This window comes from Bos mutus, chromosome 7, assembly GCF_027580195.1.
Source record: "Bos mutus isolate GX-2022 chromosome 7, NWIPB_WYAK_1.1, whole genome shotgun sequence".
Taxonomy (NCBI): domain Eukaryota; kingdom Metazoa; phylum Chordata; class Mammalia; order Artiodactyla; family Bovidae; genus Bos; species Bos mutus.
This window is the reverse complement of record NC_091623.1, coordinates 61,521,982-61,540,888: the sequence shown is the minus strand read 5'-3', so window position 1 is coordinate 61,540,888 and position 18,907 is coordinate 61,521,982. Positions and strand designations below refer to the sequence as shown.

Sequence of the window (18,907 nt, the reverse complement as noted above, 5' to 3'; positions counted from 1 at the left end):
GTAGATGCAATTAAACTATATAAAAATATAAAGCAAGGAAATAAAGAATTTAGGATTCAGGATGGTGGATACCTTGAGTGTGAAGAGGTAAAGGGACGGAAGAGGGGAGAGAGAAACCATTTGGTTAAAAATAGGTCACTATAATGGTCCTAGATTTTGTTCTGGGTGACAAGTTAACTACAAAATAAGTAAATAAAAGGAGGCCATCCAAGGACCATCAAGGACAGTGTACTGTGAACCAAATATTAATTCTGAAAGAAAGAAAGAAAAGAAAATTAAAGAGAAAAAGAAAATAATATTAAGCTTAAATTGACAAATTTCTTAAAACTGTACACAGATTTAAAAGAAAGAAAAGGAAAAGAAAGAAAAAAAATTAAAGCTTATATTTAGACAATTCTTAAAACTGTACATAGATTTAAAATAAAATTTAAAAATCAATGTTAAAGTCTACTAAAATGTACTGGAAAGAGATATTTGGTGAAAAGAATAATAGAGGCTCTGATTTTAAAATTATAGTAGTATTCAGAGTTAGCATCTATCTGGAGATGGATGGTAGTGATCATTGTACAATATTGTGAAGTACTTAATGAAATGTACTCTTAAAAAGTTAAGATGGTAAATTTCATATGTCTATTTTACCACTTCACCTCAAACGCACAGAATTAGCATCCATAAACAGGGAAAAAAAATTAGCACAGGAGTTCTGTTTATTCTATTCATAGGATAAAGAATGTTGAAAAAACAAATAGGACCTATGCCTTTACATGAATTACATGAATCTGGCCTTCCTCCTAAGGAATGAGGAATTCTTGTTCAGATACTTAGTTACTCAAACAGAGAATAATATATATATTAAGAAAAGTTAACAGCTGGAGTGAAATGTGATGGAATTAAAGAAAATTTTATCAGCAACAACTGAAATGTAAATATTTACTGCTAATTAAATTAGAAATTGCATTTCTTTAGTCCTTAACCCCAGCCAAGTGACCTAATATTTAAGTCAGAGAACTTCCCACTTACTTGATAATCCTGAGGTATAAAGTTATCAATAATAAGCATCTGAAGTCTCAGTTCCCGGCTAAGTTGTCGAATGTTCTCCAAGAGGCCTTCAATTTCCCTCTGATGTTCTTGTTGGAGATCAGCCATCTACCAGAATCAATGAAAATACTAAGGACAAGTAAGATTTTAAATACAAAACAATTTCATCTGACAGGGCAGTAGTCAAGGAAACTTTGTAAAAGCTTACCCAGTTCTTTCACAAAAATAATGGACAGAATATTCTAACACTATCACTGTCCACTCCACCACATTAGTAGTTAAGGCTGAAATAAACTATTTTTACTAGCTTAACAGATGAAATTTAAAATTGCACATAAAGGTGAAAATTTTATTTCTGTAAAATTGTAAGCACACTTTATGACTCCTTTAGGATTCTTAATCATACTTAATCAAAGCTAAAAAATTCAAACAACAACAACAGGTAATTTCTAAGAGATCAACCTCTGACTTTGCAGCCATCAGCATAGTCCAAACTTTCTTTAATTTCTTGGTCTTTCCTTGTGCTTCTTCTTGCAAACTGGTATACTTTTCTTCAATATCCAAGCGTTCTTGCTATGACAAAAAGTGGTGAACTTCAGAATAATTTTCTTCATTAAAGCTTAATTAACAAATGATATAAATGTTTAGCAAGTATTATCTTTCAAAGCAATCCATAGATATGCTTTAAAATTTTATTAAGACTATAGACGCTCAGCTTTTCACTATAAAAGTAAATACCTCAGATGAAACATCAACCAACAATAAAAATTCACATCACCTCTTTTTCCTCAAGTTCTCTACGAAGTTGCTCTGCTCTTCTTCTCCTTTCTTCCAGTTCCATGTTGGATTCTTCAAGAAGTTTCTCTTGTTCCTCAGCTTTTGCCAACAAATCAACACCACCAACAATTACCTTCTTCTCCAGTGCAGATAATTTCTCTAGCAAAGACTGATGCTCCTGTCTGTTAATTAAAATGAGAATACACAATATCCATCAATTATGTACTATTCTACTAAATTTACCCAAATGTAACAAAAATTTAGATATATAATTTCATAATAGGAATGTAATTACATCTCTCTGTAATTACACAACTGGGTAGTAGTATTGCTTTTAATTACAATTCAATTTTCTTGCTTATGCATACTGTAAGAAAAAACCCAGAAATTTAAATCACAAATTCATCTCAATTCAGTAATACTCACTGGGCCTTAAGAAGATCTTTTTCCCGTTTCTCTAACTCAGCTCTAGCCTTGTTTCTTTCTTCTTCTTCCATGTCAAGCTTTGTTTCAAGTGCTTTTCTCTCTTCATCAATTTTTGCTTGCATTTCAACCATCTTATCTGGGGAAACTTTCTTTTTACCTGTTTGAGTCATTTAATTGCAACAATCACTTCAGAGTCAGTATTTCAGACATACACATTACCTTCAAAGATACACTCCTCAAGAATACAAAATCAAATCTCAACATTTTAAAGAAATCAACTGAACAGTATTTTTTATTTCTACTTATTATGTTCCTAAAAGATTTTTTAACTGCTAAATGCAAACTGTTATCCAACTGTGCAATGATAACTAAGAACAAAAGTACATAAAAGAGAAAATGAGACGAGTAGGAAAAGAGAGAGATTAACAGGAAAACCAAATAAATAAAAAAGCAAAGATCTCTGTATCCCCAAATGACATATTTCACCAAAAAAGCAGTATCATTATTTAGGTACTTTTTTCTGATAACCAGGTACAAAATCAAGTCACTTCTCAAAACACCTTCCCACAAAATTTATTAAAATGAACGAATAAGTAAAAGTCACACACAAATCAGACAGAATTTATATCAAGTCGTTTTTAAGACTGAATATAACTCCAGAGGTTTTTAAAAATTTTACTTGATAAAATTACTTGAAAGTATTTTATTTCATAGCATACTTTTAAAGGAAGTAATGCTATACTGATTATGTAACAGTTACATAGTAATTAACCATTTTTTAGTTGCTGAGCTGTTATGACATATCATCAAATCTTAAATGAACAACTAAAGTAACTTATTATGTCAAATTCAGGATCCTAAATCTCCCTAAATCAGATTAAACATTTCAAGTGTGAAATATAAGTAGAAATATTATCAAATAATACAGCTAGAAATATAATTTCCAAATGACTATTTTGATTATAATGCCTAACACAATGTTTTTTATATATATATATGTATAGTAAATGTTCACTAAAGAGTTAATGAATTTCAAAATCATGAAATTAAAATGAAAAAGAAAAAAAGAAAAACCAGCTTATTAAACTCGTTATGAAACCGAATTAAAGATAATTCATTTCTGGTAATACAATTTCTTTGAAATGTACTTTCCTTCAGAAAAAACAATCAAATTTTTCGTAGAACTGGTCTGAGGCTCTCCTGAAAGCTTTCTGTCATTCTTAACTTCCTTCCCAAAGGACCACAGAAGAGTGTAGAAGAATTTATGAACTGTTAATGTCTCCACCCAAAAACTAACCCCACATGCTGACAAGGAAAGAGAACTGAAAAATAAAGATGATGGAGATATATATATATCTGAATAAACTCTTTCAGGAACCACAAGATGATGAATCATTCACAGGCTTTAATTCTTTGGGTTAAAATCATATAAAACCCCAAAGGTTTAAAATACATTACCCTTCACTTCTTCAGAAATGTAAGTCCAGAGCAAACTAAAGCCACAAGATGAATAAGTTAAATAAAAGAGTAAACAAAAGCACTGATCCAAATTCATGCTTTGGTGTGGTGTGATTCATTGCATCCCAAAGTCAGGTTACAGACCTGACTCTATTGGCTTTTTTAGCACAATCACCTGTATTGAACACTCTGAACTATACTGCTAGAAAGTAATATTAAAAAGTAATTTAACTCTTATTCCCAATGAATTCCTAGAAAGGATTTCCCATCAGTAGTAACTATTTCTTAGAAATTTGAGGGGGGAAAGTGTAAGTTCAGGTATAAAGTAAGTGTATGCGCTAAAATAATTATGATTTCCTTTAGACTCTAAAATTATGGTAAAGAAAAAATGAAAAATATGTTAAAAATTGTATGTGTGAAAACTGTATGTGTATAGAGGAAATGGTCCCCTCAACACACGTACATTCATTTTTTAGGCTTCTAGGGTTGCAACTGTGTTGTTAGTTAAAAATACATAGTTTCCAAATGCATTAAAAAGCAGCTAAATAAGAAAATATATATATGTGTAGAGATACAAAAGTACATGCCTATTGATGAATTACTACTATGCCTGAACTGCTTCACTTATTCAAAATTATTCAGGTAATATTTTCAAACTGATGTTTTAGCAGCAAAAATCTTACTGTGTCCTCACAGCATTTTCATAAAAATGACCATATATACATAGTTTCAGTTTCAAAAGTCTGATATTTAAGTAATATATTATTTTAGCCAGAATTAGTCTGATGAATTGCATTTACTGTAAGCTAAATGTGGATATGTAGCAACTTTAACAAGGCACTTAAAAACATGATATTATGAAAAGTCACTTTTGGATTTTTTTTTAAGATTTTAAAAATATATTAATGAATCAAAAACCAACCAACCAACCAAAAAAAAAAAAAAACCTTCTAAAATTGTAAAAATTTAACACAAAGTTTCAGGTAAAAAAAATCTAAAAAGAATGTTAATGCCACAGAATATTTAACTGAGCCAAAGAGGAGTGATAAATATTTTAATTCCCATCTACCACATCCTCTAACCAAAACTGAGGTGAACTTCGGCAAGGCAAAATTAAAGGGAAGAATTTTAGGAAGTGTTATTGAATTAACTTCATTTTCATTACATGAGTATCCATGGCCATACATAACCAGGCATTTGAGTCCTTGGTTTAAAAAAAGGAGGAAAATGCTTGTATATGAAATCATTTATATTTCTAAAATTTGGCTTACTAGGTCTTTAAGAATTGAGAGAAATGATTATGCCATGTGGTTCTGGTGATATATTTATTTTTATTGCTTATTTTGTTAATTAGGTCTAGAATATACAATGTGTCACTGTCAAGCTAGTAGTTCAGAATTGTTTCCTTAAGAAGATAATTTGGAAACTAAAATGTTCCTAATACCTTTGTTAATAAAAACTGAAATAAGCTTTTTAAAAAAGAATTGAATAAAAAAGGAATTTTAAAAATGCTAAAGCTGAAATATACTTTAAAATACAAGACACATACTTACCTTGTAAAAAAATGAATTAAAAAATTATAATGTGGTTAAATAAAAGTTCTCTATAGTTTAAATAATTGTACCATGTGGAGTGCAAATCAATCACACCAACCTGCTTGATCTTTCAACAAGAAGTAGTAAGCAAATCGGAGACAGGAAGCATATGCACAGAGATGAAGAGGAAAAAAAGAAAAAAACATTATTTCTTTTGTAAAACAAAGAAAAATGTATTATAGCATTTATTTATAGTATAAGTATAGGAGTACAATCATTATACAAACTGAAATAGATCAGTTTTATGCAAAAAGAAAAGTATATGCAACATAATCAGAGATGATAATTTAAGCAAGGACAGTAAGATTAACTTAGTCATATTTCTAATCAACCTTGACTCCCAAACTTGCAAATATAACAGTTGAGCAACAAATAGAGGACATGGAATTGGGAACCTGCTAAGACCTGGCAAGTAATATAAAGAGCAAAACAGGAAATAAAGCCAATTTTAAAAATTAGTAAGTTAAAAGTAGCAGAAGTCACACTGTCCATTTTCAAAATTTCCCAATTCAATGACCTCTAATAAGGATACATTACAGGTGTGCCCCCCTTTAAGAAAATCGAACACAAAACCTTCAACCAACTAAACAAATAAACTGGAGAAATTTGCAGTGATCATGTAACTAACAGAAGCTCTTAATAAAGAATTTTTAAAGACAGCAATTCTCCCAATACAACTGATTTCCCAACTTGATTTATAAGCATTTTCAAGAAATGCTTATTGCATAAAGTGAAGTACACCTGTACAGTAACAAACTTGCATTCAATCTATTAGTAGACTGTTAAGGGTAATTATAATGATTCTATAGAAGTAAATGATCAATTGATGATTCAAGCAAACAACACCTAAAAAAAAAAAAGGGCCATTCATATTTTTAAAAAGGAAGGTACATACAAGTTACACACAGCAACCACATGCTGGGGCAACCATCTTTCCACGTCATCAACATACCCACAGTGCAACAAAAGAACTGAACATTATACACTAGGTACACAAAGAGTAACTAAAACTGCTTGAACTACAATTCATTTCATAACAAATTTTCATGTAAATACCTTTTAAGAATTAAAGTAAAATTTTAAAACAGAAAATTAAATTATAATACCTCCCACTCAGATATTTTCTTACATTTAGCAATTTATAATACAAAATGAGACTTCTATATGGTTTCTAAAGCAATGTTATGTCTTTTGAGTTAGCTTATGAAATTAACTGTCTTGAAAAAATATAAGGACAATAGAGAAAATAATTCCTAATATTCTGAGAATTCTTCCTCTAGAAAGCTAAAAGCATGAGAACAACAACCAAATGTTTTTGTTATTAGTTTTGGAAAGGTAAGAATATATAGATAATGCTTTAAAAAGCAGTAAGCTGCAAGCTAGTACAAGAAAGCATCAATTCTCTTTTCTTCTGAAACTAAAATATAAATAAAATTAATAATACTTGTCGAAATTATGGTTTAAGAAAAAGCTTTAGATTTGAAATAAGACAGATCCTGCACAATTTCTTGTGGATCTGAATTCTCTAATCATAACATAGAAAGTTTCTTAAAATCAATCAGGTCATTTAGAAATAGAGATAAATGGTAATTTGATATAAAATACCATTCAATTTATCTTTACTTGCTTCAAACTTTACATTTTTCTTTATTTGGGAGCTTTTGGTCTTAAGTTACCCCTAAGAATAGGACGCCAAAGCATAAAATCTTTTAAACTACAAGATATGTTATAATTGGCACCACTGTACTTCCAAACATAATGTGTACCTTATGAAATTCAGAATTTTGTTATTACAGATAGGTCCCTTACACTGACTAGGAGTATGACGAAACATGAAAAGGAACCTTAAGAGTTATTCTCCTATACAGCTTACTAGCTCTCTTTACATTATCTCAACTGCAAAAGCATGAATCTCTCTTCCATTGTCTCAAACATAAGCTTAAGCATATGTTTTAACAATTATGGTTAACTGGAAGCAATGAAGAGGGGAGGAAATATCACCACATGCTTTGTTTTACTGAGAAGTCCAACATGTATTCTTTAAGTCATGACAGGGAGCGGTGCAGCATTTCTCAAATGAAGCCCATGAGTTATGGAAAAGCCAAAGCTCTGTTAGAGAATTTAAGAGCTACCACTCACTAGGCAAGAACTTATCCAGAGGTTTCTCTATGACAGAACATGTGGAGTCTGAACTACTGCTGCTGCTACTGCCTGGAAGACAAAGAAATGAGCCCAACGGGAACCAAAGAAAGAGGAACAAGAAAATGAACACATACACAGAGAAAGAATTTTAAAGGACAATCAAGTTTTGTATTAAAGAACCAAAACTTACTTTCCCTTAAAATCAGTCTTGGCAGTCTATGTAGTATTCTCTAATTACAAAGCCATACAGGGGAATTAGAAACTGTATTCCTTTAAGTATCCACTGTAGGCAAACCTCACTATTCACTTAAAGTATAGTAATTCAGAGGTTTGGAATGACAAGAATAAAAAATAAGTCACTTGGTGACAAATAAGTCTATTTAAACCATTTACGTTGATAAACTAACAGAACTGAGCTTAAAAGTCATGCACAATTAAAGTTATAGGAATGATAAATTACCCTTTAATACAAACAGTTTGGGTATGTCTCCAATTTCACTCTTTCATCTCCAAAACATCAAACTATCAGATATACATGTTTAAAGTTTCACAGAATTTAGAAGGCTTACTGAAATTTTGAAAATTTCTAAGCCTTGAAGGAAGATGTTACTATTAAATATTTTAATATAGTAAGTAAGCAATGGCATTTTTCTAAATTCAAATTTTCATTTTTAAACAAATCTATTATCTGTTTCAGCTTTGAATAGCTTACTCTGAAAAAATATGTATGGACACAAAACTGTTTCTCTAAATCAAGGGTCAGTAATCACTTGCTGTAAAGGGACACAAGATAAGTGCTTTAGGCTTCACAGGCCATACAGACACATGTGAAGACAGCTGTAGACTGTATGTAAACAAATGAACATGGCTGCTTAATAAACTACATTTACAAAAACAGGTGGTGGGCTGATTTTGGTCAGCAGACTACTTGGCAACTCTTGCTCTAAATTATATTTTTCCTGCCTTTTGAAGGACTCTCTATGGCTTTTAAATTTGGGACACCTGATCAAACAGTGATGAGTTATTTTCAGCAAGAACATCTTACTAAGACAAGCAAAATATGCACCAGCTCGAAAACAATGATCCACATTAATGGAAGAGAGTTCTGAAATAAATACTCAGATAGAAAGATCTGAAATGTAGCCCATTATAATGTTTGTCTTTCTTTTGCACTGTCATCTATATCTTTATCACAATATACAGTTTTAATTGATACTTGGAAACGAACACTCTGTTAACAGATCAGTACATTTTATAAAGAAAATACATTTTGCATGCTATTATATAATAGAATCCTTCTACAAATTTATTAAAAACTCAATGACTTTTAAAGCTTAATCATATTTGAAAAAAATTCACATTATCTTAACTTTCTAAAATATTCAGATCCCTAACACAGATAAAGTCCCCACATTAAAATCCCACATGAAATTTAAAAATGGAATATCCACTATCACAGATTTTTATAATTCTAAGTAGTATAAAAAACTAGAACATACTGTATGCTGATTGATCTAGAAATAACAGATCAGTATAGGAAGAAAAAATAATGCAAAGTTAACCAGGTATATAGCAAATCCTCTGTTCAAACTGCTACCACAATAAAAAATAGCAAAATAAAAAGCATGTACTCAACAGCCTTAGGAATGTTAAACCGTCATTAGGCAGCAATTTCATTTAATTTCTAGAACACTGAAATGAACTTACTCCTCCTTTTTTTCCTTTTCTCTCCATCTTCTCCAACCTCACCCTCTTCATCATCCTCTTCCTCTGAACCGCTGATATCAGAGCCTGATATTTCTTCCCCTTGAACAGAAATTTAATACAATGATATTTATTCTGTACCAGGTCACTGCCTATTCAGGAAACGCCTGTATCAACTTTCTTCATTAAGTTTTTGTGCCCGAAACAAACCTTATTTTAATATTCCTAGAGATATCAGATATGTTAGCCTCAGAAACAGATATGATATACACAGAGGTTTTATTTTTAAAGTTCCTAAAGAGAACTTATATGCAGAGTACACCATGAGAAACGTTGGCCTGGAAGAAGCACAAGCTGGAATCAAGATTGCCGGGAGAAATATCAATAACCTCAGATATGCAGATGACACCACCCTTATGGCAGAAAGTGAAGAGAAACTAAAAAGCCTCTTGATGAAAGTGAAAGAGGAGACTGAAAAAGTTGGCTTAAAGCTCAACATTCAGAAAACGAAGATCATGGCATCCGGTCCCATCACTTCATGGCAAATAGATGGGTAAACAGTGGAAACAGTGTCAGACTTTATTTTTCTGGGCTCCAAAATCACTGCAGATGGTGACTGCAGCCATGAAATTAAAAGACGCTTACTCCTTGAAGAAAAGTTATGACCAACCTAGATAGCATATTGAAAAGCAGAGACATTACATTGCCTACAAAGGTCCGTCTAGTCAAGACTATGGTTTTTCCCGTGGTCATGTATGGCTGTGAGAGTTGGACTGTGAAGAAAGCTGAGCACCAAAGAATTGATGCTTTTGAACTGTGATGTTGGAGAAGACTCTTGAGAGTCCCCTGGACTGCAAAGAGATCCAGCCAGTCCATTCTAAAGGAGATCAGCCCTGGGTGTTCTTTGGAAGGAATGATGCTAAAGCTGAAACTCCAGTACTTTGGCCACCTCATGTGAAGAACTGACTCATTGGAAAAAGTGAGTTAACCCTAACCCTAACCCCAACCCTAACCCCAACCCCAAGCCTAACCCTAACTTTGACCTATTCAAACTTTAAAAAGACTCTGATGGTTGGAAGGATTGGGGGCAGGAGGAAAAGGGGACGACAGAGGATGAGATGGCTGGATGGCATCCCTGACTCGATGGACGTGAGTCTGAGTGAACCCCGGGAGTTGGTGATGGACAGGGAGGCCTGGTGTGCTGCAATTCATGGGGTCGCAAAGAGTCGGACACGACTGAGTGACTGGACTGAACTGGAAAGAGAATTTAAGACTTTGACCTATTTAAACTTTAAAGTGATTAGTTTACAGTTTTAAATGTTACATGTTAGAGGTATTATTTCAATGTTTGAAAAATATGATCACTTTTGGAATGCACTTTTTCCTCAGTTTTCTGTTTAAGATTTCATTTATTTATTTTTATAAATGCCACATCTCATTGGCTCATTTCTTTTGCTGCTTTATTTTTTGGCTGCACTGGGTCTTCATTACCATGTGCAGGCTTCTCCAGTTGCAGCTGGCAGGCTCTAGAGCACGTGGACTCTGTAGTTATGGCGCACAGGCTTAGTTGCGGTACATGGGATCTTAGTTCCCTGATCAGATATCGAACTTGGGTCCCTTGAATTGAGAGCATGGAGTCTTATCCACTGGACCACCAGGAAAATCTCAAAGATTTTAAATAATTTATCCAACCTTTTTATAGTTTAAGAGCCATACAACAGTCATCTAACACACGATCCCACTTTTAGGACTATATCGCATCAAGTAATAGAAGAAGGGCTTATTTGTACAACAAGTATGTTAATCTAAAAAAAAATTTTTTTAAGGAAATTACAAAGCTAATATTAATGCAGATCAGTGCTATGGCACCTTCAAAGTAGTTATTTAAAATTACCACTGTCCACATATGAAATGTCTAGGAAAATAAAGATAACTGGGTGGGAGGGAGTAAAATATATACTAATCATAATCAGATCAGATCAGATCAGTCGCTGAGTCGTGTCTGACTCTTTGCGACCCCATGAATCGCAGCACGTCAGGCCTCCCTGTCCATCACCAACTCCCGGCGTTCACTCAGACTCACGTCCATCGAGTCAGGGATGCCATCCAGCCATCTCATCCTCTGTCGTCCCCTTCTCCTCCTGCCCCCAATCCCTCCCAGCATCAGAGTCTTTTCCAATGAGTCAACTCTTCACATGAGGTGGCCAAAGTACTGGAATTTCAGCTTTAGCATCATTCCTTCCAAAGAAATCCCAGGGCTGATCTCCTTCAGAATAGTTGAACCTAAAAAACAAAAAGTAGAAAGAATTCAGAGTCTTGGGAGAAGAAATTCATTAAACATATATTTCTTCAGGTCCACAAACAATGACACCCTGGTAGCAATGAGTACACCTAATGCCTAAATCTTGGTTTCTAAATACCATTCTCCAATGAAAGGAACCAGGGAGAAACAGATGATTTTAAGAACAAGGTAAGAAAAATATAAAAATGAGCCCCAAACATCTGTGGTGCCAGATAATGAGGAAGTGATAAGCAAACAAACTGGTGAGAGCATGCTGAAAGGATACAGGAACTACCCTGAAACTAAATGGCCAAAGCTGGAAAATTTGAACAATAAAATAAATAATATTATTGTATTATAAACCCACAGACTAAAATAAATATCCATGAGTCCATACTGACATTAAAAAATAATAGGGGAGAGGAGACTGATCTTCCTTACACTAAAATTCAGAACACTAAACATTAGAAAGAAAAATGGGAAGAAAACGTTATCACTGAGCAAATCCACAGAACTACTGTTGGATGCTAAAATCACGGGAAGAAAAGTACGATGAGAAACAGAAGTTTTGTATAGTGTCAAAGTATATCTCCACAAGATATAAATTACAAAGGAAATAATAAAATAAATTTACAGTGGAGAAAATTTGCAGAATAATTATGAGAAGTGAAAGTGAAAGTCACTCAGTTGTGTCTCACTCTTTGCAACCCCATGGACTATACAGTCCATGGAATTCTCCAGGCCAGAATACTGGAGTGCGTAGCCTTTCCCTTCTCCAAGGAATCTTTCAGTGGTGAACATTTGCAGAATAATTATGAGAAAACTACAGATAAATTCAAATTGAGGAACATTCTACAAATATATGACCAATACTCTTCAAAATGTCATGATTACAAAGACTGAGGAATTAGAGACTGAAGGAAATTAAACAGACATGACAACTATCAGTAAATGCAATGCATGATCTATAACTGGATCCTGAACTACAAAAAAAAGGGCATTGAAGAGAAAACTGTCAAAATTCTAGTAAGAATCTATGGATTAGTTAAAAAGTTTCTATCACTATAAATTTCCTGGTGTGATAATGTAAGATGTTAACATCAGGAGAAGCTGGGTAATAGGTACATAGGAACTCTCCTTGCTATACTGTGAGTTTTCTATAAACCTAAAATTATTTTGAAATAAAAGTTAAAAAGTTATTCTTTTAATAGTTTTGCCTATTTTTAGATTACTCCTATGATCAACTCTATTAACTGGATTATAAGAAATGTCCTAAGAGTGTAAATAAAATGAAGTTAATTAAAAATAAAGTTAGCATTACCATATATCTAGCAACTTCACCTCTGGATATATATCCAAAAGAACTGAAAGCAAGGACTTGAACAGATATTTGTACATCCACATTCATAACAGCATTATTCCCAATAGTCAGAAGGTAGAAGCAACGCAAGTATACATTAACAGATGAAAGGATAAAAAGAAACATGGAAGAAAATTCTGACTCATGCCACAATATGGACGACTACTGAGGACCTTCTGCTTTGTAAAATAAGCCAGACACAACAGGAGACATATTGTATGATTCTACTTATATGGGGTACTTAGAACAGTCAAATTCATAGAGACAGAAAGTAGAATAATGATTACCAGGGATTGAGGGAGAGAGAGGGATAGGGATTTAGCATTTAATGGGTACAGAGAGAGGTTCATTTTGGGATTATTAAAAAGTCCTGGAGATGGATGGTGGTGACAGCTGAAGAACAATGCCAATGTACTTAATGCCACAGAACTTAACATAAAAATAGTTAAAATGGTAAATTTTATGTTATGTATTATATATTTTACCACAATTTTTAAAATGTAAAAACTGAGTCAGAAATATAAAGGTATGAACTCAATACTAACAAATCTAAGAAATTTTACATCTTTGAAACATACTGACTATAAATACCACCTAGTGGTCACAGTTAAAATACCAAATTTCATTATCTAAGAGGCAGCTAAATCATAGCTCTTCCTCAAAAATCTTACTCAAATTTACTGAATCAGCACCTTCTTCAAATGTTTATGATGTCTGGATCTGAATTTTACATCTGATTTAACCAGTTTCCCCACAGACTGGAGAAAGGCAATTTCAAAGCCCTTTATTCACCAGGTATGCAAAGGAGCCCTGTGCCAGCTAGTTCATAGCATTACGATTCAGGGAGTTACTGACCACCTAACAATGGTTGGTAAATTTCTCACCCTCATGACAAGGTCTTCAAATTTTCTAAACATCTAACATTATATCTTGTTAGAAAAGGATTTCCAAAATAGAATCTCATGTTCAAATATGAAAGCATATTTTCAAGGCCATGCAATCAATTTTCACTTATAGTAAACTAGGTTTCCATGAGCAGTCAATGCACCAATTATGTTAGAGCCTTTGTTTGTGTGGATCACAACTGTGGAAAATTCTTAAAGAGATGGGAATACCAGACCACCTTACCTGCCTCCTGAGAAACTTGGATGCAGGTCAAGAAGAAACAGAACCAGAACAAATGACTGGTTCAAAACTGGGAAGGAAGTACAACAAGGCTGTATATTGTCACTCTGTTTATTTAACTTCTATGCAGAGTATATCATGAGAAATGCTGGGCTAGATGAATCACAAGCTCGAATCAAGATTGCTGGGAGAAGTATCAACAACCTCAGATATGCAGATGATACCACTCTAATGGCAGAAAGTGAAGACGAACTAAAGAGCCTGTTGATGATGGTGAAAGAGGAGAGTGAAAAAGCTGGCTTAAAACTCAACATTAAAAGAACTAAGATCATGGCATATGGTCCCATCACTTTAAGACAAATAGAAGGGAAAAGTGGAAACAGTGACAAATTTTATTTTCTTGGATTCCAAAATCACTGTAGATGGTGACTATAGCCATGAAATTAAAAGACACTTGCTCCTTGGAAGGAAAGCTATGACAAATCTAGACAGCATATGAAAAAGCAGAGATACAAAAGCAGAGGTATCACTTTGCCAACCAAGTTCCACATAGTCAAAGCTATGGTTTTTCCAGTAGTCCTGTATGGATGTGACAGTTGGACCATAAAGAAGGCTGAGTGCCGAAGAATTGATGCTTTTGAATTGTGGTGCTGGAGAAGACTCTTGAGAGGACCGTGGACTGCAAGGAGATCAAACCGGTCAATCTTAAAGGAAACAAACCCTTAATACTCATTGGAAGGTCTGACGCTCAAGCTCCAATAATTTGGCCACCTGATGTAAAGAGCCAACTCATTGGAAAAGACCCTGATGCTGGGAAAGACTGAAGGGGGCAGCAGAGGATGAGATGGTTAGATAGCATCACTGACTCAGTGGCCATGAATTTGAGGAAACTCCAGGAGATAGTGGACAGAGAAGCCTGGTGTGCTGCAGTTCATGGGGTTGCAAGGAGCGGAATGCAACTTGGCAACTGAACAGCAACAACAAACAACAAACTGTGTTTACCCATAACTCTGTAATTGCTTTATTGACTTCAAGTAATAGTGCCTGGGATCTATTACAAAGAACTCTGGTCATAACTAATACATGTATGGTAGAACTCACTCAGAGAGAGAATCAAAAATTCCTTGTTTAATAAGTGATCATATGAAATCTTTATGAAAGATCATGAGGACTGAGATAGAGGTTGTAAATCAAATGAATTTTTAAATCACTACACAAACATTACATAATTTTACTTGAACTTGATGTGAAAATGCTTAATAATGTAAGTAGCAAGTTACTGTGCAAAAATATTCCCTTAAACATCAATATCAGAGGTTCAGAGAATTTTTAATGGGTGGTTTTATTAGAACACTTATTGCTTAAAAACACATTTTTAACCAACATTAAGATTAATATTTTCAGGAAAACGTTACCTTCTTCAAGCTTTTTTTTCAGTTCTTCTATTTCCTTCTGAAACTGACGAAGCAAAGCATCCTTTGGATCTTCATTAATTCTAGCTTTATTTTTAATATTCTTAGCACGATTAGCATACCGCAATGTACTGATGGTTTCATCATAATTGTAATCTGCTGGCCCAATATTTGCACACTGTTGAATTAGGAACATAAAACATTTTGCTGTACATGTGATACAGTTTTAAAACTTTAATTTATTTTTTATAAATAAATAATATTTATAATATTATTTTATTATTATATTTTAATTTTTTAAATTTATTTATATTTTGGCCACGCTGCATGGCATGCATGATCTTAGTTCCCTGACCTGGGATGGAAACTGCAGCATCCCCTACAGTGGAAGCTTAATCACTCACTGGACTATCAGGGAAGTTCCAACACACTTAAAATTACTACCATTATGAATATATCAAAGAATTCTGGAACATATTTCCACTCTGGCTGTGAAAAAGAGGGCATCACCCCATGGGTTTCCAAACAATCCAATTATAGGCTAGCACACATGGTGTGCTAGAAAGTTGAGTTCAGTTCAGTCGCTCAGTCGTGTGCGACTCTTCGCGACCCCATGAATCGCAGCATTTCAGGCCTCCCTGTCCATCACCAACTCCCGGAGTTCACTCAGACTCACGTCCATCGAGTCAGTGATGCTATCCAGCCATCTCATCCTCTGTCGTCCCCTTCTCCTCCTGCCCCCAATCCCTCCCAGCATCAGAGTCTTTTCCAATGAGTCAAAATAACCACAAATTTTAAAAAGTGAAATAATCGATAGTTTTTAAAATGTTATGAATATCAATTGCTGGCATAAATCAGAATCTTAAAATTTTCCTGATGGTAACTAAACAACCAATTAAGTCTTACCATCATGGTTTTTGAATTTCCTCCTAAGGAATCCTGAAGAAGACGAGTCAATTTAGAGTTACGATAAGGCACATGAGTGCTTTTTCCATCAACCAAGGCAGAAATAACATTACCAAGGGTGGAAAGCGAAAGATTGATTTTTGTAGCTTCTTTTAGGCGCTGTCCAGTAGCTCCAGTTTTTGCTTGTCTTTCTGAACCCTAGCAATAAACAGAGACAGAAGTAAAGCTAAAACAAAAAAAGACAGAATATTCTTCCCAAAGTTAAAAAAAGTATTTTAACAGTAAAAACTCTAATATGATATCTGGAATTCACTTCAAAATAATACTGGAAGGGAAGAAGTGGCTGAGGGTAGAGAAGAAATAGAACTGGACATGAACTGATAACTATTAAAATTAGGTGATGAGTACATGGAAAATTATACTATTCTTTGTTTATATAGGTTAGAAACAGTCCATAATTAATAGTAAGTTAAACACACATATAAAACTTTTATATATATATATAAAATCACTCCTTTTCACTTGAGTTATTACTCATTTATAAAATAAAAAGAAACTACAAGAGTTATTCTTAACTAGCATCCCCTTACTTACAGCAAGATCTACAAGATGAAGCTTCCCCATCCTGACATGCATGTTACCATCAACACCTTTCTCACTGCATTCTATCGTGATTGTAAAGATGGCATGGGAACGGGAACTATGTTCATTCATATTAGTTGCACCAACAGAACCTTGAATAAAAGAAGGAAAGTCTTTAAAACTATTAACAACAGGGAGTGCCTCTAAATATAATATCCAAAATACTAAATTTCATCACAGCCAAAAGCCAGAGAACATGGTTAAGACACAAAAGCTTAGGTGTATTTAGCTATGAAATTTCTGACATTTATGTTGGTAACAAAAAACTAATTTTTTCACATTAAAGAGGTACTTTTAGGACAAAATACTTAATTTCAAGTATTATTGACTCAAAAAATTAACTGACTTTAAAATATATGTTAAATAGTTCAAAAAATAAACTTCTGTTTCAGCTGTCTCTAAAAGGTATTATATTCTGGGAAACAATCACAGGAATACTTTCATATATACATTAGATGGTAACAAAAATCGTCAGAGTAAAACCATTTGCAACAGCAAGACATCAAAAACAATCAATAGGGAAGCAGTTAATCAATTATGTTAATAGAATAGTCATACTATGCATTATGAAGCAGTCTCTTAAAAAAATAAGGTAGATCTTAATGACATGAAAAGATACCCAAAACATATGAACTAGAGAGAAAAAAGTTAGGAGTATAGAGTATAATCCCATTTCTGTAAAACAAAAGCATCCATTCAAAGTATGCTAAGAATCTGAGTGTGTATAAATGTTTTACATGAATATATTGTGCAAACAAAAAGATGCTTTCCATATGACCCAGCAATACCACTGCTGGGCATATACACTGAGGAAACCAGAATTGAAAGAGACAGGCGAACCCCAATGTTCATCGCAGCACTGTTTATGATAGCCAGGACACGGAAGCAACCTAGATGTCCATCAGCAGACGAATGGATAAGAAAGCTGTGGTAAATATACACAATGGGGTATTGCTGCTAAGTCACTTCAGTCCATGTCCGACTCTGTGCGACCCCATAGACGGCAGCCCACCAGGCTCCCCCGTCCCTGGGATTCTCCAGGCAAGAACACTGGAGTGGGTTGCCATTTCCTTCTCCAATGCATGAAAGTAAAAAGTGAAAGTGAAGTCGCTCAGTCATGTCCGACTCTTAGCGACCCCATGGACTGCAGCCTACCAGGCTACTCCGTCCATGGGATTTTCCAGGCAAGAGTACTGGAGTGGGGTGCCACTGCCTTCTCCAATGGGGTATTACTCAGCCATTAAAAAGAATACATTTGAATCAGTTGTAATGAGGTGGATGAATCTGGAGTCTATTATACAGAGTGAAGTAAGCCAGAAAGAAAAACACCAATACAGTATACTTATACATATATATAGAATTTAGAAAGATGGTAACAATAACCCTGTATGCAAGACAGCAAAAGAGACACAGATGTATCGAACAGTCTTTTGGACTCTGTGGGAGAGGGCGAGGGCAGGATGATACGGGAGAATGGCATTGAAACATGTAAATTATCATATGTGAATCGAATCGCCAGTCCAGGTTCGATGCATGATACAGGATGCTCAGGGCTGGTGCACTGGGATGACCCAGAGGGATGGGATGGGGAGGGAGGTGGGAAGGGGGTTCAGGATGGGGAACACATGTACACCCATGGTGGATTCATGTCAATGTATGGCAAAACAAATACAATATTGTAAAGTAAAATAAATAAATAAATAAATGCTTTGTTTTTCACAATGGGCATGTATGGGTTTTTTCCTTAAATTCCAAAGTATTTTAAAAGCAATATGTTAATTTCACCCAACACCAAAATTATTTTCCTACTATATATTCATGTACAGGCCAGCTGTGATTTTAGAATTTAAACACTGAAAGGGTACTGTTTATCAGCAAATAGCTATATTAGAAGTCAGAGAACTAGAATGTAAACTGCATAGATAAGGAAAAGTAAAGCTCAATGAAAGAAGGTAAATGGAAATCAGTGAGGGAAATGCAATGATTTGTGACTCCTCGTACATAATCTTTTCCCATTTTCTTTCAAATCATGAATTTTTAA

At 34.1% G+C, this 18,907-nt stretch overlaps 1 protein-coding gene across 3 annotated transcripts in view; it reads right to left on the bottom strand.

Moving 5' to 3' along the window:
• Positions 1–18,907, bottom strand: part of KIF3A (kinesin family member 3A) — an 89,813-nt gene that overhangs the window by 6,614 nt on the left and 64,292 nt on the right. For 2 of the 3 annotated variants that reach the window (XM_070374005.1, XM_070374006.1), the window contains exons 6-13: positions 16,819–16,958; positions 16,225–16,422; positions 15,322–15,496; positions 9,144–9,242; positions 2,242–2,398; positions 1,817–1,997; positions 1,501–1,611; positions 1,021–1,146 (exon numbers count right to left, since the gene is read on the bottom strand). In XM_070374005.1, coding sequence (XP_070230106.1) covers positions 1,021–1,146; positions 1,501–1,611; positions 1,817–1,997; positions 2,242–2,398; positions 9,144–9,242; positions 15,322–15,496; positions 16,225–16,422; positions 16,819–16,958 — 1,187 coding nt within the window. Of the gene's footprint in view, positions 1–1,020; positions 1,147–1,500; positions 1,612–1,816; positions 1,998–2,241; positions 2,399–5,352; positions 5,362–7,433; positions 7,506–9,143; positions 9,243–15,321; positions 15,497–16,224; positions 16,423–16,818; positions 16,959–18,907 lie in introns of all 3 variants that reach the window. The other variant, XM_005888360.3, reaches the window with a different exon arrangement.